Source organism: Eubalaena glacialis, chromosome 15, assembly GCF_028564815.1.
Source record: "Eubalaena glacialis isolate mEubGla1 chromosome 15, mEubGla1.1.hap2.+ XY, whole genome shotgun sequence".
Taxonomy (NCBI): Eukaryota; Metazoa; Chordata; class Mammalia; order Artiodactyla; family Balaenidae; genus Eubalaena; species Eubalaena glacialis.
The window spans coordinates 14,870,336-14,893,922 of record NC_083730.1 but is presented as its reverse complement, the minus strand read 5'-3'; the positions used below and the strand labels follow the sequence as shown (position 1 = coordinate 14,893,922).

The window sequence follows — 23,587 nt, the reverse complement described above, 5'->3', positions numbered from 1 at the left end:
TGACATTTCTTGAAAACTTGCTATAAGCCCACAGGAAAGAATTTGACATCATCACACTGTGTTTTCCTTAACTTGACAGGAAGTCAACTTCCAGTAGACTGACTTGAATCAGGACCTTATTTGGAAAGTATAAGTGTTCAATAAACTGCATTATTTTTTTATTTGGAAAATACTCAAGTTCAGTGGCTTTATCATCCTGAACTCTACTTTCTGAAAACCTGGCAATCCCATGTGGACTTCTGGTAGAATGAGCAATGCAAAGAGCTGGCTTGGACTTGGCATGTCCTTGTACTTCTGGGGATTGATGGACCTTACAACCACTGTTCTCTCGGGCACACCAACACCGCCAGGCAAATTAGAAGCGTTCCTGTCAGACAAGCCACAGTCACACTCTCGGACAAAGAGGAGCTGGGTTTGGAACCAATTTTTTGTTCTGGAAGAATACACTGGAACTGACCCTTTGTATGTCGGCAAGGTAAGAACTGCCAAAGAGAAAGATAAATTATCAGAATATTGACATTGAATAAGAATATGAATTGACTATGAAAGCTCAAATAGTCTAAGGCCTGAGAACAATTTTAACTAGAGGTATGTTACTTGACAGCTAGTTGAAATCTAATTTTTGCTTTGTCAGATACCGATCAGAAGGGAAAGATTTCTCTCCTTGTTCTTGCCTCTGTTCTGAGTGGGAAATACTAGGAATTGGATTTTTGCAGGAAAAGCCTTGGACCCTGTAAGAGCCATTCAAGTCCCCCCAGAGGCAGCAGCAGCCTCAGGAATAACAGGATGGGGAAGAAATAAACTGGGAAATGCAAAGGGAGGAGTAGAGGGTGTTTTGCCTTTTTTTTTTTTTTTTTTTTTCAAAGCATTTCCACAGGTATTGCCTGAGGCCTAAATTTAATGGAAATAAAAAGAATAAAACATTCTTCATTTCAGAAGATCCTAGCTTGTGCTTCAGGATAGCTGGAGACAATCAACGAATATATTTATAAACTTTATACTCGAATTTCCTTGATTTATCTATCATCATTTTATTTTTAATCCGGGCTTTCTCCTGTGTTTACTTATTTTGGATGTTAATCAGAGACCATTTTGCAAAAGCAACCAAATGAGAGAAAATGGGAAACAAGGAACTAATTAGAAAATAAATAATTCATTCAACTAACAAACACTTGTTTAGCACACAGGCTAAGAGTGTGGGTTTCAGAGTCAAATATATGTGGGTTCAAAACCCAGCTCTGCCAATTGCTTCCAGAGTGACTTTGGAGAACCACGTAATAAGAGAACCACAACTTCTCAAGAGCTGTCTACATAAGCTCTTTCCTCAACTCCCACCCATTTCTCAACCCAGTTATCTGACTTCTGCCCTCACTCTGCACTAAAGTTGTCTTTTCAATGCTCCTAAGGACCTCCCCACCACCAGACCTGATGGTTTCATTTTATGGAACCACCCAACAGCGGCCTTGGACACTGCTGCCCAGTCCCTCCTTCTTGACTCACATTCTTCTCTCAGCTTCATGACCTTCACAGTCCCATTTTTCCTCCTTCCTTCTCAGCCTCTTTGCTGGTCCTCTCCCTCTGCCTGACCCCAACCATTGGTGGTCCTGTAAGCTTTGCCCTGGGTCTCTTCCCTATCCACACTCATTCCCTGGGTGGATTCGTCATTCCTATGGTTTTAACCCCCACCCCCAAACCAATGAATTCAAAACCTCCACCTCTGGCTCAGACCACTCATCTGAGGTTCAGACTTACAAACCCTACCACTCCACATTTATGACTCAAAGGCATCCCACATGTAGCATATCCAGTAAAGAATTCTCTAAGTCCACCCCGTTAGACTCTCTCACCACCATTATTTTTTTCACAGCTCTAATCACAACCTACAATATCTAATTTGTTTGTTTATATGTGTATTGTCTGAAGCCCTAGACTAGACTATAAGCTCAGTGAGGACAAGGACACTGCTCCCATTTTATCCACAAGGCCTAACACAGTACCTGTCACATAGGCAGTGTGCAAAAAGATACTTAAGAAATGAGTACCTCGTGGTGTAGTAAGGATTAAGTAATAAGCTAACACATGTAAAGGGCTTTAGCAGAGTACCAGGTCCAGAGTAAGATCTTAATAATCGTTACCCTGTAGTAGCTGTCGTCATCGTCGTCGTCGTCGTCGTAGCAGCAGCAGCAGCAGCAGCAATAGTATAGGGAGTTCCTTATGTGAATTAAGCAGCTCAGTAATGCATACCTAAGGCACCTGCAAATCTCTTGGCCTCAAAACCTGTGAATTTTCTTTGCCTTCTGCCTTCCCTTCTCTTCTTCCTTCATGCACAACCAGTCACCACATTCTGTCAATATCTCCTTGCCAGTTTCTCTCAGATTCACCTCATCCTCTCCAGGCTCTGTGATTACTGTGGTCCCTCTGTTCTTCATGATTAGATTAACTAAGCAGGTGCTGTAGGGAGAATCTTCCCATTCCTCCCGCTAGGACTCAGGACATTTACCTCCTTGAAGCACCCTTTCCATCATGTCACTCTTTTGATTAAGAAAGCACTGTAGCTCTCCAGTGCTTATCAGAGCTCTTAGCATACAGTTCAAGGACTTCCAGAAAATGAGTCCTCCTCCCTTATCCAACCCTCCCCTAGGATTTCTCAAATCCTGTCCTGATCTCAGTCAAGCTGGGTCTCCTTACTGGCCCTGACATGACATACCACGTCAGTCCCTACCCCAGATGAGTGCCCATGCTACTGTCATGCCAAGGACACACGGTCAGCCCCTCTCTGTTCAATCACACTCAGATTTCTCAGGGCCCCAGCTTAAAAGCCTTTTCCATCATGAATACATCTTCCACCTATTCAGAGTCCAAAGATCTCTAGCAACTTGATATTTGTAAAACATTTCTTCCAACTAGACACACATAGCTACCGCTAAAATAGGTTTAAGAAAATGCTTTCGTATTCAGTAATTGTTTTGTGTATTTGTACAGTTTAGAGCCCTCCTCCCTTCTCCCAAAGATAGAAACTGAGATGCCATCCCTGGCCTTCCCTACATTTCCCTAACACTGAGTACCCAGCACAGAACTGGACATACAAAAATGCAGAAAGACAAGAGTATCTGACATGTTTTTGGGCTACCACAGTACCGTGTGTCAGTCATATTCTCATAAAGCAGATCATTTAATCATCGTAACAATGCTACGAGGTAAGTATAATTCACTACTTTTTGATAATTAGAGTAGGGAACAAGGCTCAGAGAGGTTACGTTCCTTGCCCAAAGTTACACAGAAGGCAACAGGAAATCTGAAACCGAAGCCATGGGCTTTCTTTTACACTGCCCTGCACGTGGCCATGACTTTAGACCTAGCCCTGAGAGATACACAGAAGCATCAATGTTGTCAGTGAGACCAGGAATGTAACCAAGCCTGTTTCCTGAAGGTGGGAGCACACAGCTGTGTAGTACCCTCTAGTACGCATGATTAGTGCTCACCCTTTCCTAATCACCCCAACCCAGGACACAGGATACCTCCGCATCTCCACAGTCATCCTGTCCAACCAACACTCCAGCAAACAATGCAAGTTTTTACCCTGAATTGGGTATGTCACCTCCACATGAAGAAGATAATTATGTATTCACTTACCCAGGCACTTTTCCCCTTTACTTTCTTTTGAAAGAGAATCCATCCACCTTTCATTCCCTCTCTCCCAGGGGCATTTCAGCTTGTCACCTTGAGCTCTGGAAGATGTCTGTTTAGAGAGCTGGCCTGAGTATTTGCTTATTTCAGAAAGGAGTGTGGCAACAATCATCAGCTGTAATTGGTATGGCCTTATAAAATCCACACTGGGCTTTCCAGGGACAAGGCAGTGTCGAGTTAAAGCTAGATTATACTGACATATGCAAAGAGGGGGATGCAGAGAGCTTGTGCTTGTGCACGAATCTGTGGTCCCAAGTCATGCTGAGGTTAACAACTACACGGAAGCTGTCTAACCACAAATTGTAAGCACTTGCTGAATTCCTGGAACTATACAAGGCACCATGAAAGACAGCAAAAGGAGTGAAAGTCACCCGTGTGTTCAACATTTTTTCATGATCTTCATGTACTTCCCATCATTCACTACTCCTTTGGCTCAAGATCTTATAGACTAAAGAATTGTTAGGTTAAGTAGACTATCCACCTGCCTGTCTAGGATAAGTACATAACCACGTGCTGCCAACTCCATTCCAGAAGCTCCTTACCTTCCTCCAAAGAGCTGGTGCTCAGTCAGTGTTAGCTGAATTAAGAATGGATAAACATAAAACACATTTTTATTGCAGTGCCAATTTGCTAAGTGACTTAGAGAAAAGCTGTTAATATCTCTTGTTTTCAATTTTCACAACCAAATGTGTATTCTACGGCTGGTAAACCTAATGTTACACGCACAATACTGTGCTGGTTATTAAGCTAGTGTCTCAGCTCTGTATTCACCTTTCCATACTCCACTTTGTGATGCTGGGGCTGGAACTCTGCAAACCACAGTTTCTCCTTTTCCAACCAGCTCCCACTGGGTTCTGAGAGTAGAATGCACTAGAGGGAGAACCAGAGGCAGGAGGAGGGAGAAGGGACTTGTTCCTTTCACCTGCAGCAGTTGATTCCAGTTTCTGGATTCTTTCCACACTCCCAGCCCCAGCCTCACCACACCCGCTGAGAAATATCAGCACCACTGGATGGCACCCCCTTCTCAGAAGTCTGAGTCTCAGTTCCGTGGGAGGTGGGCGCTGGGGGGCCCCTCCTCTAAACTCCTGAAGCCCCAGCCCGACAGGGCAGCGCTCCCTTCTCAGAGCTCTCTGGCTCAGCCTCCTCCAAACGCCCAGATTCCAACAGCCCCAACTTCTGCCCTCTGCTCCCCCAGCCAGAGGGGCACTAGCTGTTTCCTGGAGTTACTATCTCTCCTATGATGCCTCAATGTTCCCTTTCTCCCTTTTCAATCCTTCATATTAAATTCTCTCTGCTGAAATAAGTGGGTGGGTTCTGTTCCCTGACTAGATCTTGAACTGATACAATTTCAGTTGACCCTGAGCAACGTGGGGGTTAGGGGCACCAACCGTCCACAACCTGGAAAATCCATTTTTAACTTTAGAGTCGGCCCTCTGTCTATATCCACGGTTCCTCCATAATCACAGTTTACTCTGTATCCGTGGTTCTGCATCCACAGATTCATGTGTAGTACTGTTTGCAGCATACACTATTGAAAAAAATCCACATGTAAGTGCACCCTCATGGTTCAAATCCATGTAGTTCAAGGGTCCACTGTATAGTCCCCAGAAACTAGTTCTGTGTAAGCAGATCCTGGCCCTTTTCAGAGCTGGTACTCTTCCTGTTCATAGGAGGCCCTCCTGCTTCTCCGTGGATGTCCTCCCCCTTCCTTCCCCCCTCCTCTCCCCTCTTTCTTGCGTATAAACACACACACACACAGAAGGTACCTGAAAGGTGCTTGCCAGCTCTTTCAAGGCAAAGGTAATGTGGTTTCACTAAAAGCTTTAACCCTACTACTACACCCTACACCACTCATTCAATAAAATTTTATTGAGCATTTGCTACATGTGAGGACTCACACTAAGATGAAAGCCACACGGTTCCTGACTTCAAGGAACTCACAGTCTAGAGAGTTCCTCAAATTCTTCTCTCAATACAAACAAAAACAAAGATAACAGATCCAAGGTTCAGCCCAGACTCCACTGACATCAGCCAGCTGAGTAGCTCCTGAGGAACCAGAACCTTCTTTACAGCAGCAAAGATTCCTAGCCTCCTGTTACTTATTAAGTACTCTCCATAGGCAGAGCACTTAAACTTGGCCTATGATGATCACAGGTATGCTTAACTTTCCTAAGGTTCATAGGACAAAACTTTTTAGATGACACATAGAACACCTCAAAACAATCCTGGGTATTTTCTTTAACGTCAGCTTCTATTCTCTCTTTTTCCCCTGGATAATCTGCCATGCTCTGAATTAACCTATTTCATTCTAAGTGAAAGTTCTATGCCACATGCCTTAAAACTACACGTATTTATATGTATATTTATACTTATACATGTATAGACATATATATGTAAACACACACAAACATATAAATTTTTTTTTTTTAATCCTTAGATCCCTGTCCTCCTCCTCCCAATTCCATTCCTCCGCCTGGGAACACAGTTCCAGATGGAATGGATTTTCATTTCTTTGTGGCCAGGTCCAAATAAAATGGCTTTCTACTCTACACAGTAAGAGCTAGGCACCTCTGCTTTTTTAACTGCATAAACAGAAGATTTGGATTGCGATAAAAAATAATAATACTGTATATGGAATGAGGAAATGGGAGAACTTTATATTCAAAATAGAATTCTTTAAGTAGAAAAAAATCCACAGCTATTTTTTCGGTCAGTTTGTTCTCTTATTTCCCTTCTCTAGATAAGACACAGCTGAATTCCTCTAGGCAGCAAAATCGCTGCCTGTGTGATTTGGCCATGAGTCAATTTGAGATCAGCTCAAAACCAGCCACAACCTCCAAACCCATCCTTGTCTGAGGATGCTGTGAATACACTTTCAGGTGTCTTCTTGGTGTCCGTGCCATTTAATCCTCAGACTAACACTGTCCCAGCAATGCTTCAGGCAGCCTTCTCCAGCTTTTACCATTGGGCTATGCGTAACAAAAAGGCCAACAGGTTGTTTTTTGGCCATCTCTGCTACACTCCTGAAGGTCTGAAGGGAGTACAGAAGAGCTGGGCATGTTAATACCCTTCTCTCTATGCACGTATATCATCATGGTAATTGGCCCCATTTATAGCTTTCCTATTATGGGAAAGACACTGTACTAGGTGCTTTACATACATTAATCTCTAATGAGCCCAACAAACCTTCACAGTAAGAATTAACATTGTCCTCTACATTTATAATATGAGGAACTTGAGAGTTATAAGCGTTAAATAATTTGTCAAGGGCACTCAATTTATAACTGATACAGACTGTTCAGGCCAGATATACTTGCCTCTCTGGCCTAACCCTAACGCTGGCTGTCTGTTTTATAAACTATATCTCATGGACTTCATCACTGAGCTATGCAAAGTGCTAACTACCCCAGCAACAACAGAGCTGGTGGTGGCTGACTAAGTGTAACTAATTTTCTGTTGCCCCCTTAGAGAAGGACTATTATAAGATAGCACAAAATTCCAGGGTTCTTGCCATCTATATACATTGTCTATAATTAGGGATGCAGGAGTTTATTTCTAGGCTTAATATGAAAATAGTGCCCCTGGACTCATTTCAAGAGCGTTACAAAGTAATTTGGGAGGAAATATAGCTGGATGGACAGATAAAAGCATGTCCCTATCAGAACCTTCCACATATAGATTTGAGTGATTCAGTTATGAGGCCAAGGACTGGTCCCACGAAAAGGAGAGATACACTGATACAAAGAATAATAACCAGCAGTAAAATTCCATTTTGACGCCTGAAACATAAACAAGCATAGTCCTACTGAGTGAAACTACGGAATTCAGAGAATTTCAAGAGCCCCTGGAAGTCATTTTGTATTTCCAGTACGGTGGCCACTGGTCTATTTATTAGCTATTTCATCAGCTTCTCAGCCAACTTGAATTGTCATAAAGTTTCTGAAATTCCAAAATTTAATTTATATCAACACTTGTAAAATTTTTAAATGTTTAGCCTTGTTCTTTTTTTAAAAAGAAAATTAAATGGAAAGGCTGGATTCCTTCTTATTAGACTTGCTCCTATTGTACACGTTGGGACCTACACTTTCCAGAACTCCTGTTTTCTATACTTCTCAGGGAGAGGAACTTTAAAAACAGTATTAAGTTAAGGATACTGAATGGGATGTGGAGAAACTTTACTTATTCATCAACTTATATTTGCTCTTTGATATAATCATGTTCAATGCATATTAGTTCTTTGTAGACATTTTAAACATCTGAGTGAAAAAAAGTCTTTCTGTTTGAAAGGAAATCATAAATTTAGACCATACTGAAAAATCTATTTATTTCTGACACCTGTTCATATGTCAGTGCTTTTCTTCCTCAGCTTCACTCAGACATGGACCGGGGGGATGGATCCATCAAATACATCCTCTCTGGAGAAGGTGCAGGCATCGTGTTTACCATCGACGACACCACTGGAGACATCCACGCCATTCAGAGGCTTGACCGAGAGGAAAGGGCCCAGTACACTTTAAGGGCTCAAGCTCTGGACAGGCGGACGGGCAGGCCAATGGAGCCAGAGTCAGAGTTCATCATTAAAATCCAAGACATCAATGACAATGAGCCCAAGTTCCTGGATGGACCTTATGTCGCCACTGTGCCAGAAATGTCACCAGTGGGTAAGCTGGAGATTCACTGATTCTCACAAACAGCGGTTCCACTATAGAAGATCCTCCTGTCTAAACGTGGAGAAGGACAGAACATGCAGAACAGTTCACAAACCATAAAACTCTACCAAGCTACTTAGACACTGAAGTCAGCCATAGTATAAAATAGTAGTAATACTAAGCCTAGTATTGTTATTCAGTTCCGGTTCTTAAAAAGCAAAACAAAATATAGATGATAGATAGATAGATAGATAATATTTGATTCATAAGGGAGAAGCATTTTGGTATTATCAAAAGAGGAATGAGGGGCCCAAAGACTGTGTTGTCCTTACGAGTTACTAAGAATTTAAAACACAAGTAACTCCCATCCCCACTGAAGAGGTACTTCTGTTATGGAAGTTATGGAAACTTGACCTAGAAAGAGGCCTTTCCCAAGGAAGCAGACATAACATTTGCAAATGCTTTAAAATTGCCCATTCAGGATTGCATTCAGCCTTTAGCAATTCAACTTGAACAGGTTTCCACCATCTCTCTCCCTCAGGGACTTCTGTTATCCAGGTGACAGCCACAGATGCTGATGACCCAACCTATGGCAACAGTGCCCGGGTAATGTACAGCATCCTCCAGGGCCAGCCATATTTTTCTGTGGACTCCAAAACAGGTATGTGATGTAATACTTGAGTCAGAGGTGTTGATTTTATTCTCTAATAATTTGTAACTGCTATTTATGACAGACCCAACTCTCCTTTTCAAGAACTCTCCAGGGAGTGTATTAACTAGAGAGGATTGTTATAAGCTTAGGGATTAAGAGACCAAACTAGCACTGCCCTGGTGGGTAAGGGCAGCACAATGCATAGACAGTGGATAAAGTCTGATTGGAGAGGCCCAAAGAACTGCCTACACAAAAGTATACCTCCTCACTAACCTGTAAAAAATCCTATGGTTGTATTTATTCCCAGGGAGTAAGGTCTTTTATAACGCCAAGAAGATCTAAGAGGATTGGCATATTAACCTGGGCTCGCTACAGAACTAGAATAATTGATTTTGAAACTAGGAAGAACCTTAGGGGAATCATCCAGTCCATCACTCTTCACTTAAAGGATAAGGAAATTGGGAACGGAGACCTAACAAAGTACTTCTGGTTGTAGAGATGTCCCCTGACATGTGGTCTGATGTTCTTCCCAGTGAGCCACCCCGTACTAAGCAGAGAGCAAGGCCAGAATGAATGTGACGAGGGGGGAGAGAGCACAGAGCATGGAATGTGGCTCCCCAAAAAGGAGGTGCTAAGTGGGACACTCTGACAGGGAGGACAGCATAGAGAACCGGGTGGGTAAGGAGGTAAGGAGCAACGTGCTAGAAAAGAACACGTCAACAATCAACAAATCCATTTGGCTTTGGGATTTTTGTTTTGTTTTGTTTTCAGTTTTACCCAAGAGCTTTGACTACAGAATTTATGTTTTATCTATGAAGGATTCCCTTTAATACTTTCAAGTTGGGCACAGCAATTATTATGATTATTATCTTGCACTTGTTCCAGACTTTCTCCCTTTTAAAATACATTCATAAATATTACCATATTTGAGCCTCCCAATAATCTTGCAAACTAGTGAAATATACGGAAGTGTTGTTATTCCCATTTCACATACAGGAAAATTGAGGACTGAAGAGTAATTAACACAAAACTAGAGTAAAGAAACTTACAGCCACAGAGGTAAAGTCAATGACAAACACTCAAAGTCATCCCTTTACAGGAAATAGAAAAAACACATTTCTATTAGCAACCTGATATAATTTTTTTCCAGAAGTCCTCAGGGGAAGCAGGCATTTGGAAAACTGTATCATAAAAGTAGAAAGTGAGGGAGTATACATTAGTAGGAGGAAAGAAAAAAGGTTGCAGTTAGGGACTTCCATAAAACAGTAACTTTAACCACTCTACAGATGGAGGGAGGGAGAGTGAGGGGGTGCCCACAGGGAGGAAAAATACAGACAGGAAGAGGGTAATGTGTCCTTTACATCCCAAGAGGAACCTTACATTATTTTGACAGCTCCCAGGGGGCATCTATAGTGTTACGGTCAAAAATACATGAAAAGATCGTTATTGTCATGCCCATAGGCCATTAAAAAAAAGAAAATGCTAAATATTTCACTTCAGAATGTTGTTACTATAATGCAATATATATACATTATAGGAGTAAAATGGGGACAGGTTTGTGGTTCCCAGTTCCTTCCCTTGGCATGCAAAAGGTCTATTTAGCCAAGGGTCACGTTGTAAACTTGCAGTAAACAAGCCTTTAATCTTTGCCTGGAGAGCACAGAAGTCAACTTTTCTAAGTGGAAGGGTTCAAAGGAAGATAAAACATTACCACACATCCTTGGCAGGATCAAAACAACACGTTTCACAGGATTTTGACTTAGACCCCTCTTCCTAACTGAAACCATATCATCATACGGCAGTGCTGCTACCTACTGTCTGGGGGAGATCATCCTGTATGTGTGTTAAAAATAAACAACTCACAGAGCATCTCTCATGTCTTAGCTCACGGAATGCACTGAAGCACAGAGGTAAGCAGAACCTAACAAAACAGAATGAACATATAACAAAAGGAAAAGCAAATCTGAATTCCAACCCTGCTTACAATTAATTACTGGGGAGGCAGGAGAAAGCAGACTAGGAATGAGTTGCCTAAAGAAGAGTCATTCACACTACAAGGGCTCTAGGGGCTGAATGAAGAGAGAAAGAGCTAAAGGAGAATTATCTAAAATCACAGATTTGCAGGCATATGAGGCTTTGTTTTCCGGACCCGAAGCCCCAGTTTTGTGTGGTGAGACAGAGCAGCCTGAAACTGTCTCAGACTGCCAGTTCCCCAGTCTGTTAGAGAACCATTGCTGCCACCTCCTGTTCTTTCTCAGTAATGTTGCCAAAGGAAATCGGCCCGCGAAGCTCTGCCGGCTGGAATAGTTATTTATTCACCCTTTGTTTAAGCACAGCATTTTTTTGACGCTGGGATTCTGACCTCAAATTTAATAAAATATGTGACTTGCATCTCAACTCTAGCCATTAACAATGCACAAGGAGAAGCCTAGAACCCAATCTTTAAAATGGAACTTGTGGTTTTGTTTTTAAAAACAAAGTCATTTCTATCCTGCAGGTGTAATTAGGACAGCACTCATGAACATGGACCGAGAAGCCAAAGAATACTATGAAGTGATTATCCAAGCCAAGGACATGGGAGGGCAGCTTGGTGGATTAGCTGGGACCACAACGGTCAACATCACTCTCTCAGATGTCAATGATAACCCACCCCGCTTTCCCCAGAGTGAGTACCTAACCAGTGAGGGTATAGGTCTCAAGCCAGAGGGATGCAGTTGTGACAGAAGTGAAAGAGAAAGGCCTGTCTGAGTCCCTCTTTGAGTTCAATTATTCATGGATTCCTTTCTGACATTTATCATGCAATTCTCACATAACTATTTCCCTTCTAGATACCAACTTCCCAGAGCACTAAACCAGTGTTTAAACTCTTTTTTTCTTGATTGCCATGCCCTGACCACTCCCCATAAAATTAAATATTAAGCAGTAAGATTTTGTTGGGTAGGGCTGAACTTTAGAGAGCCACAGACCATTGTAATATATAATAAATATCTAAGATTTTTTCACCTCTCCCCAACAAGAATCAATTTTTGCCCCCTAGGGGGCAATATTGCCCTTGTTGAGAATGCATGCAGGGAAACTAAGCCAAAGCTGGAGGTGAACATAGTGACTCATCTGACCACCTTAACCAATCAATTCACAAGCAGGTACCAAGCACCTGCTTTGTAAGGGCCCTGGGCATGAGGGGCACAAGATGCCTGAAACCCAGTCTCTGCCCCTGTGAAGCTTAAAGTCCACTTGGGGAGTACATACTCGATATTCATCAAAAGTTAACCAGGAAGCAGCATTTGCTGTGCCACTAGGTTAGTGTAGAATGAAGCCTTCACAAGAAACCAAGATGAGTAAAGGCTTAATAAAAGGATGAGAGCTCAGCAGGGGATTGAAGAATATAAAGGATTCAAATAGGAAGAAAGGAAAACATTCCAGAAGGGGGAAGCTATTCATTCATTCAAAAAATATTTGCTTTGGGCAACATTCTAGATATGGGATATAAAGACCTAGAAATAAAGCTGCAAATGTAATTTTATGTTCAAAGATCCCTAAAATGAAGACCTGCTCTTCAGTGTTTCAAATGTTATATTTCTAACGGAAGTCACTGCAAAGTTTTTGAGCAAGTGAAAGACATAAAGGAAGGCTAATTTAGCCGTGTACAGCACTGGTTGCTAGGGGTGGAGACTAGAAGCAGGAGAGTCTCTTAGGAGGCTTTTAGAGTGGTCCAGATTTGAACTGATAAGGATGTAAGGAAATAGCAGAAGGGGTGGAATGGGGCAAATAAGAAAACATGGACTTCTGTCTCTTGATTTCTTAGCTAAGGGAAGATGGAATCAAAGGTGACAGTGATGTTCTAGTCTGGGTGACAGGGAGAAGAACTGCACTACTGATAGAAACAGAGGGTACATAATGCAACTAGTGGCAGGGAAGGAGGAAGACAAATTCCAATTTGAATGTGAAGTGACAGCAGGACAATCAGATTGAAGGTCCTTAAGGAAGGTGGAATATAGAGCTATGACTGTGGAATGGAGCCCAGGAACGGAGATGTGAATTTGAGAAGCAGATGCCTAAAAGGGAGCCGTTGGAGAAGTGAGAGCAGCAGACACAATTCCAGGTGAAAGACTTAACCAGGGGAATCAGGTTAAACAACAACAACAACTAAACTAAAAACTAAAAACCAGACCATCAGCTGAATAGCTACATTTTAAGTCAGTCAAACCAAGTAAGCCATCTATTTTATCTATGTAAATACAGGAAGAGGACTCAAATATTTACATACAACTGGTATCCATAAAGTCCCCATGAGATTTCGTGAAACTAAAAGACAGTATATTAAATATTTCACAAGTGGTACAAATAAGTAGGTTACTAAGTTGATTGGTTCTACAGTTCAGAATAGTAGTGCATCATGAAAACAGTTTATGAAATGCCATATGGATTGGCTTCTTAATTGCTTTGCTGGCCCTGTGGGTTCCATCTTTATTGTTTCATGAATGGCTCACACTGTGCACACTGCAGACTACAGATTCTTGAACATCCTTGATCCTATTTGGCTTTGTAATTTGACACTAGACAGTAATTCTGAGGCATAAAGGGAAGAACGAAGTTATTACACAGCTCACAGTATGTAGATTTGGACATACTGCAGGAAAGTTGTATTGTTACCTACCAGGGCTCTTGGCCTCCTTAATCAATAGAAATTGATCAGAGGCCAGCCAAGAAATTCAGGCAAGGCTTTACTGGGGACCCCACCGCAGCAGTGAGAACAAACAACAGTTTTCTTTGCTTGCTCCCTGCGCGGGGGTGAGCTTATTCCTTATACGGGGTGAGGGTAGGGGTGTGTCCAGGGGTCGGGACAGAGGGGTGGCTTGGGTGGTCTGCCCACCACTTAGGTGGTGTTGTGTGCAGGGGACAGGCGAAGTACCCTGCTTTTGCTCTGGGCCCTTCAAAAGTGGCAGTTGGGTTTTTTGGTCTCTTTGTATCTTTTGTCCAGAATTTGCCCCAACTGTGCATGCACCCAGTTATTTTTAGTCTCATATAGTTTCTCTGTCTTTTGTTGCTGGAGGAGAGGTGTGTCCAGGTGCAAGCACTGCAGCCCTGCAGCAAAGGGGCCCAGGTCCCAGCCTGTCTCAATATCACCCCAAACATGGCAGCTTCACAGAAGCATAACACAATACAGTGATAACTGGGGTTTTAGTCTTGCCCCACAAGGCAACATCTGAACACCATTCTAAAGCACACATTTTGAGTTGTCATTTTTTTTAAATAACGAAGAACCTAGAATAGAGTGGAAACACAGATTATGTTGCACGGAAGACAAAATGGAAATGTATAAAAGTCATCTCTGTGTCTCTAAACATTGTTCACACATTACCTCTGCTTCCTCTAAAATAGTCATTATTTTTGGACTTTCAAAAAATTTTCTTTATCTCACCATTAATTATTTCTCCTATTTGCTAAAACTAAGTTTAAATGACCTCATTATTCCATAACCTAACTTGGATAAACTCTTTGGCATTATTAATCTTCTGATTCTTCATTCTAGAAATCCCACTTTCCTTCTTTTTCACAAATATTATCATAACTGATTAGGTGTGGCTGACACAATGACACACCTACTATTTTATATTGAACAAGCTCAGTCACCTTTAATTGAACCAAATATAAGGGAATGTCAAAACCTCAGACTATTTATTTCTAATATAATGCATTATGTGTAGAAATTATATGTATATGTTTGTTTCAACACAGAACATACAGCTTTCCTGGAGAAAATTATTTGTTTTTCCCAAACATGTTCTGCAATAGAAAAGTCTAATCCATCAACAACTTTGGAAGTGAATGTAAAGAGATCATGAAATCCAAGTGCCTCCAGTTTAGTACAGACATGAGCAATTTCCTGGCTCACACTGGCAAAGAACAGTCATCATTTCTCCTCCTGTGCAGGGGAGGGTGCTATGAGCTGGCTGGGTGCTGTGAGCCTCCCCAAATCTTTGTGAGACTCAAGCCGTCACATCCCAGGCTTCCCAGGTTCACATCCCCACAGCTTGCAATGCATATTAGAATCAGAGAGACCATGTACATACTGAAAATGTGATTGCTTGATTTAATATTTAGTCATTCACTTTATGATTGACAAAATAATGAAGAATGTCAAAAAGTTTAGCCCCAGAGAAGGTAAGTTAATGAAAATACTACTTCGTGGAGACAAAAATGAACTGAATTAGTGAATTCAGGATATCAAGTTGAAAAGGAGAACACTACTGGCTCTGAGTTTCTTACATATGTGAGAACACTGGGGGCATTCTATTCTGGAAAAGAGAACAAGAAGCATCAGAGATCTGTCCATGAAGAAGCTGCCAGTGGGCAGCCCCAGGTGCACGGACAGACTGAAGCTGGTGGAGTTTGTTCTCCATGGCTGGTCCTCCTTTGTAGATCACTGGTCTCCATTAAATTTGGGCAGGTGGCCATAGAGACAGGCATTCAGCATGATGGCCAGGCTACAAAGGAAAATGTGGGCATTTGAAACATGAACAGAGTAAATACATACTTTGTGACCACAATGTTTTTTCTATTTTTCTCAGAAGTAATTAACATTTGGGGAAATGGTTCATTAGGAAGGAAAGATTGGAAAGCAAGGTACTGATACTTCCTACCACTCTGAAGGTAGATTCACTGAGATGAGAAATATTTTTGCTTTTGTCCTGTCCTACTCCTAGGATTATGATCAAGGTATTTTGGCACCTACTTATCAAACATCCAGTACAGGCTATGACCCAATAACATTTACTCAGCCTCTTTGGATCTCAGTTTTTACATCTGTAAAACTCAAGTTTTAACTTTTGGACCATGAAAAAGATGTTTTGCACAGCATGGTGGACATGATGTGATACTGAAGAGGCTTTTTTTGGTAGTAACAGATTATAGAAAATGTTCTGACTCTTCCTCACAGAACATTATCAGATGAGTGTGTTGGAATCAGCTCCGGTTAGCTCTACTGTGGGAAGGGTGTTTGCCAAGGACCTGGATGAAGGAATTAATGCAGAGATGAAGTACACTATTGTGGATGGAGATGGTGCAGATGCATTCGACATTAACACAGATCCCAATTTCCAAGTCGGCATCATAACTGTGAAGAAGGTAATCCAACTCCTTTTTCCAAATCATTTCAATGGAGGCTTTGAATGTGTATGAAATATTAGTAAGGACTGTTATATTATTGATATGTATTGCTTCAAATCCTCTGATACACTTTCCTATCATTAAGAAAAAAGCCTCTTACTCCTTTTGTTTACATGTAAACACTGGCTGTGTCATCATTTTACAGAAAGGGTACCAAGTCATGATAAAAATGTATTATGTCACTTCTCCTAGCTCACTACTTAGCCACTTTAAAAAACTGCTGTAGCTTAATTCCCTAATGATGTTAATGACTTAACCAATATCTGCATTTGAATAACCTCATTTTTACCACAGTATACCATAAACAATAAAGCAAGCTATACTATTATTATTAATCAATAAATAACACACAGGGATTTTTAAATTGTTACTTAAAGACCTAAAGATGCTAATCAGACTTGGAAAGGCTTTATCAAACACAGCTGCTGAGTGATGTTACCACTTGGAACTCCTTCATAGTAAGGAGTTATAATAAGTTAATAAGTTTTCATAGTAAGTTAATAAGTTTTTGAATGTAAGCTATCAATTCTGTGGAATAAAGCACATATGGACATACTCAGCTGAAAGATAAAGCCTAAAAATAATTTAAGTTTTAACATCCTAATAAATATATCTGATAAAATACCTTAATTCAAGAAAGTATTGATTTCATCTTCCTTATCCTCTATTTCAAATACAACTTAACACCCAAGATATCTTAAATTATTTCTTCAACAAAGATTTGTTGAGTGCCTACCTATGTGCCAGGCACTGTTCTGGGCATTTAAGGTAGAGAGTAAGTAAAACAACTGAAAACCTCTGCCCTCTTGAAGTTTACATTCTAGTAAGGGGAAGAAGACAATCAAAATAGCAAGTAAGTCAATAAAGTTGTATATTAGAAAGTGGTAAGTGCTATGTGGGAAGGGGTGTAAAATAGAACAAAGCAAGATCAGAAGAGCCAACATGACTTCAAATTTAATTGCATGCTTGTGACTGGCCTCACAGAGAAGTGACATTTATGCAAAGACTTGAAGTGGGCAGAGTCACAGCACAGAGTTGGGCAGGCTGACAATGCACAACCCTCGGAGGAGCCCTATAAATGACTTTCAGTGAGAACCATAAATGGCAGCCCTGTAAACAAGGGAATGGACATGGAAATACTGAGGAAAGTGTTCCAGACAAAGGAACAGCCAGTGCAAAGACCCTGAGGTGGGACTCTGCCTGGCTTGTTTCAAGAACAGCAAGGGGGTTTATAAGGCTGGAGAGGGAGACCAGAAGGAGATGAGGTCAGAAAAGTAACAAGGGGGACAGATTGTGTTAGGACCTTGTAGGAAGATTAAGGACTTTGGGTTTTAATCTGACTAAAGTGGAGAACTGAAGGATTTTAACAGATGTGTGACATCACTGGACTTTTATTATGAAATAATTACTGTGTAAGCTGTGTTGAGAAAAGGCCATAAGGGGGCAAGAATGGAAACAGGGAGACCACCTGAGAGGCTATTGCAATAATCAAGGTAAGAGATGATGATGGCTTGGTCTACGGTATTGGGAATGGATGTGGTGAGAACTGGTCAGAATCTGAATATATTTTGAAAGTAGAACCAACAGGATTTCCTAACAGATTGGATGAGGATATGAAAGAAAAAGAGGAGTCGGTTGAGCAACAAAAAGAATAGAGATGGCACTGAGTGATATGGGGAAATACTGGCATTCAGTTCTGAGCACATAACATTTGCAATGTCTATCAGACACCCAAGTGGAGATGTATAGCAGTTGTTGGTTATAGGAGTCTGGAATTTGGAGAAGAGTTCTGGACTGAAAATATAAATTTGAGAGTCATAAATGGCACTTAAAGCAAATAAAAAATAATAATATTCCAAGGGATCGAGCATAGATGGAGAAGAGGGCAGTGAAATAAATCCTGTGGCAGCCCAATGTGACGAGGTCAGGGAGAGCAAAAACAAGCAAGGAGACTGAGGAGGAGAGACCAGGGAGGCAGAAGGAAGATCAGGAGAGTCTGGTGTCCTAGAAGGTGTAAAGAAACTGTTTCCAAGAGAAGAGAGTGACTGCTCTAAGTGCTGCTGTGGTAAGTGCTGCTAAAGGTCATATAAAAACACTGAAAATTAATCACAGACTTTAGGAACAGGGAGGTCATTGATGACCCTGACAAAAGCAACAAAGTCATAACTTAGAATGTGGCACAAGTTAATGTGTTAATAATAACTTTATTCTACGCTGTTCCATAGAGTTTATTTTACTCATATTCTTTGAGAACTAATAATACATTATAAAAGGTGACTAGAATAATAATACCAAGTTGTTGTATGACATAAGATTAAGAACACTCCCCTATTATGTGGCATGCCTCAAGCTAAAAATTAATAATACATTGCCTATCATGACTGGTAACTATAAACAAGGTAAAAGCTCAAAGTTTGGGATAATTATTATCTCTTTAAAGCAAAATTTATCTTTAAAGAATTAAGCAATCAGAAAAAGAGCTTTTGAGGTTCTCAATATATTTTAAATTTTATTTTATATCTTAAATAATATATAATTCTAAATAATAAAATAATATTAATTTATGTCCAATTATTAGAATATATCTTAGACCTTATATAAGCCATTAACTTAAAAAATATTAACTATTATAATTTTGTATATGATGAGATTGGTTAGGGTGGTATGGCCATAGACTGTATCTGAAAGGAACCTCAAAATGTCGTTTCTCCAGCTCCCTTACCTGGAAAAAAGATTAAACCTCGTAAGACAGAACACTGTCTTTCACTGTCATTGTTAAAACTATATCCATGTTTAATCAAAACATGTATCAACTTTGCCAAGGTCATTTGGATTTCTCTTCTGAACTTATGAGGTGCCAGAAAATGGAATTAAGAAACAGGTCAATAAGTTGAGTAGATGGACAAGTCAAATATAATAAATACTTTAGAGGCTATTGACTGCTCAATCTATACCTTTGGAACAACATTCACTCAGATGCTTGATCCACACCCATCCTCCTACTTTGTCATTAATAATGTCATGTAAAATTGAAAGAAATGTTCTGCTTTTGATTTATTTCCCTTAGGCCTATTATTTGTCTAAAAAAGCACACACTTTTTCAAAAAGAGAAATTAAGTTGAATTGATAGAATTGGGTCTTCATAAAACCACACTGATTACTACCCAGTACCTTGGGTCTTTTTTGGCTTTTAAGTAATCAATCAATTGATTTTCAGTCTCTTAATTTAAATGCTTTTCAAAGATAACTTGAAACATACAATTTTCAGAATGTTCTTTATTCTATATGAGCATGATCTTATATCTTCAGCATGTCTTCCATCTTCCAGCATACAATAAACAATTGTTTCAAGTCCACTCTCCTCTTAGGCAGGCCACAAAGCAGAAAACTTTTGAATTTCATCAAACCTAAGGTGCCATGAATTCTCATCACTGTCTTATTTTTAATTTTTTGTAACTTCTTTATTGGAGTGTAATTGCTTTGCAATGGTGTGTTCATTTCTGCTGTACAACAAACTGAATCAGCTATACGTATACATATATCCCCATATACCCTCCCTCTTGCGTCTACCTCCAATCTCCCTATCCCACCCCTCTAGATGGTCACAATGCACCCAGCTGATCTCCCTGTGCTATGCGGCTGCTTCCCACTAGCTATCTATTTTACATTCGGTAGTGTATGTTATGTCCATGCCCCTCTATCACTTCGTCCCAGCTTACCCTTCCCCGTTCCCATGTCCCCAAGTCCATTCTCTACGTCTGCGTCTTTATTCCTGTCTTGCCTCTAGGTTCTTCAGAACCATTTTTTTTTGTAGATTCCATGTGTATGTGTCAGCATACGGTATTTGTTTTTCTCTTTCTGACTTACTTCACTCCGTATGACAGACTCTAGGTCCATCCACCTCACTACAAATAACTCAATTTCGTTTCTTTTTTATGGCTAAGTAATATACCATTGTATATATGTGGCACATCTTCTTTATCCATTCATCTGTCAATGGATGCTAAGGTTGCTTCCATGTCCTGGTTATTGTAAATAGTGCTGCAATGAACTGTGGTACATGACTCTTTTTGAATTATGCTTTTCTCCAGGTATATGCCCAGTAGTGAGATTGCTGGGTCATATGGCAGTTCTATTTTTAGTTTTTTAAGGAACCACCATACTGTTCTCCATAGTGGCTGTATCAATTTACATTCCCACCAACAGTGCAAGAGGGTTCCCTTTTCTCCACACCCTCTCCAGCATTTATCGTTTGTAGATTTTTTGATGATGGCCATTCTGACTGGTATGAGGTGATACGTCACTGTTGTTTTGATTTGCATTTCTCTAATGATTAGTCATGTTGAGCATCCTTTCATGTGTTTGTTGGCAATCTGTATATCTTCTTTGGACAAATGTCTATTTAGGTCTTCTGCCCATTTTTGGATTGGGTTGTTTTCTTTGATATTGAGCTGCATGAGCTGCCTGTATATTTTGGAGATTAATCCTTTGTCAGTTGCTTCATTTGCAAATATTTTCTCCCATTCTGAGGTTTCTCTTTTTGTCTTGTTTATGCTTTCCTTTGCTGTGCAAAAGCTTTTAAGTTTCATTAGGACCAATTTGTTTATTTTTATTTTTATTTCCATTTCTCTAGGAGGTGAGTCAAAAAGGATCTTGCTGTGATTTATGTCATGGAGTGTTCTGCCTATGTTTTCCTCTAAGAGTTTTATAGTTTCTGGCCTTACATATAGGTCTTTAATCCATTTTGAGTTTATTTTTCTCTATGGTGTTACGGAGTGCTCTAATTTCATTCTTTTAAATATAGCTGTCCAGTTTTCCCGGCACCACTTATTGAAGAGGCTGTCTTTTCTCCATTGTATATTCTTGCCTCCTTTATCAAAGCTAAGGTGACCATATGTATGTGGGTTTACCTCTGGGCTTTCTATCCTGTTCCACTGATCTATATTTCTGTTTTTGTGCCAGTACCATACTGTCTTGATTACTGTAGCTTTGTAGTACAGTCTGAATTCCAGGAGTCTGATTCCTCCAGCTCCATTTTTCTTTCTCAAGATTGCTTTGGCTATTTGGAGTCTTTTGTGTTTCCATAGAAATTGTGAAATTTTTTGTTCTAGTTCTGTGAAAAATGCCACTGGTAGTTTGATAGGGATTGCACTGAATATGTAGATTGCTTTGGGTAATATAGTCATTTTCACAATGCTGATTCTTCCAATCAAAGAACATGGTATATCTCTCCATCTTTCTGTATCATCTTTAGTTTCCTTCATCAGTATCTTATAGTTTTCTGCATACAGGTCTTTTGTCTCCTTAGGTAGGCTTATTCCTAGGTGTTTTATTCTTTTTGTTGCAATGGTAAATGGGAGTGTTTCCTTAATTTTTCTTTCAGATTTTTCATCATTAGTGTATAGGAATGCAAGAGATTTCTGTGCATCAATTTTGTATCCTGCTCCTTTACCAAATTCATTGATTAGCTCTAGTAGTTTTCTGGGAGGATCTTTAGGATTCTCTATGTATAGTATCACATCATCTGCAAACAGTGACAGCTTTACTTCTTCTTTTCCGATTTGGATTCCTTTTATTTCTTTTTCTTCTCTGATTGCTGTGGCTAAAACTTCCAAAACTATGTTGAATAACAGCAGTGAGAGTGGGCAACCTTGTCTTGTTCCTGATTTTAGTGGAAATGGTTTCAGTTTTTCACCATTGAGAACGATGTTGGCTGTGGGTTTGTCATATATGGCCTTTATTATGTTGAAGTAAGTTTCCTCTATGCCTACTTTCTAGAGGGTTTTTATCATAAATGGGTGTTGAATTTTGTCGAAAGCTTTCTCTGCATCTATTGAGATGATCATATGGTTTTTATTCTTCAATTTGTTAATATGGTGTATCACATTGACTGATTTATGTATACTGTAGAATCCTTGCATTCCTGGGATAAACCCCACTTGATCATGGTGTATGATCCTTTTAATGTGCTGTTGGATTCTGTTTGCTAGTATTTCGTTGAGAATTTTTGCATCTATGTTCATCAGTGGTATTGGTCTGTAGTTTTCTTTTTTTGTGACATCTTTGTCTGGTTTTGGTACCAGGGTGATGGTGGCCTCGTAGAATGAGTTTGGGAGTGTTCCTCCTTCTGCTATATTTCGGAAGAGTTTGAGAAGGATAGGTGTTAGCTCTTCTCTACATGTTTGATAGAATTTGCCTGCGAAGCCATCTGGTCCTGGGCTTTTTTTGTTGGAAGATTTTTAACCAGAGTTTCAATTTCAGTGCTTGTGATTGGTCTGTTTATATTTTCTATTTCTTCCTGGTTCAGTCTCAGATGGTTGTGCTTTTCTAAGAATTTGTCCATTTCTTCCAGGTTGTCCATTTTATTGTCATATACTTGCTTGTAGTAATCTTTCATGTTCCTTTGTATTTCTGCAGTGTCAGTTGTTACTTCTTCTGTTTCATTCTATTGATTTGAGTCTTTTCCCTTTTTCCTTGATGAGTCTGGCTAATGGTTTATCAATTTTGTTTACCTTCTCAAAGAACCAGCTTTTAGTTTTATTGTTCTTTGCTATCGTTTCCTCCATTTCCTTTTCATTTATTTCTGTTCTGATCTTTATGATTTCTTTCCTTCTGCTAACTTTGGGGTTTTTTTGTTCTTCTTTCTCCAATTGCTTTAGGTGTCAGTTTAGGTTGTTTATTTGAGTTTTTTCTTGTTTCTTGAGATAGGACTGTATTGCTATAAACTTCCCTCTTAGAACTGCTTTTTCTGCATCCCATAGGTTTTGGGTCATCGTGTTCTCACTGTCATTTGTTTCTAGGTATTTTTTGATTTCCTCTTTGATTTCTTCAGTGATCTCTTGGTTATTTAGTAGTGTACTGTTTAGCCTCCAATGTGTTTGCATGTTTCACAGTTTTTTTCCTGTAATTGATATCTAATCTTATAGCGCTGTGGTAAGAAAAGATACTTGATACGATTTCAATTTTCTTAAATTTACCAAGGCTTGATTTGTGAACCAAGATATGATCTACCCTGGAGAACGTTCCATGAGCACTTTAGAAGAAAGTGTATTCTGTTGTTTTTGGATGAAATGTCCTATAAATATCACTTAAATCCATCTTGTTTAATGTGTCATTTAAAGCTTGTGTTTCTTTATTTATTTTCATTTTGGATGATCTGTCCGTTGGTGAAGTGGGGTGTTAAAGTCCCCTACTATGACTATTACTGTCAATTTCCCCTTTTATGGCTGGTACCATTTGCCTTATGTATTCAGGTGCGCCTATGTAGGGTGCATAAATATTTACAATTGTTATATCTTCTTCTTGGATTGATCCCTTGATCATTATGTGGTGTCCTGCTTTGTCTCTTGTAATAAACAATTTATATTTTAAAGACTATTTTGTCTGATATGAGAATTGCTACTCCAGCTTTCTTTTGATTTCCATTTGC

At 39.9% G+C, this 23,587-nt stretch overlaps 1 protein-coding gene across 1 annotated transcript in view; it reads left to right on the top strand.

The window, feature by feature from the left end:
- Positions 1-229: 229 nt before the first annotated feature.
- Positions 230-23,587, top strand: part of CDH20 (cadherin 20) — a 59,462-nt gene continuing 36,104 nt past the window's right edge. The window contains exons 1-5 of the mRNA XM_061170430.1: positions 230-475; positions 8,054-8,348; positions 8,878-8,997; positions 11,486-11,653; positions 15,929-16,116. Coding sequence (XP_061026413.1) covers positions 230-475; positions 8,054-8,348; positions 8,878-8,997; positions 11,486-11,653; positions 15,929-16,116 — 1,017 coding nt within the window. The remainder of the gene's footprint in view (positions 476-8,053; positions 8,349-8,877; positions 8,998-11,485; positions 11,654-15,928; positions 16,117-23,587) is intronic.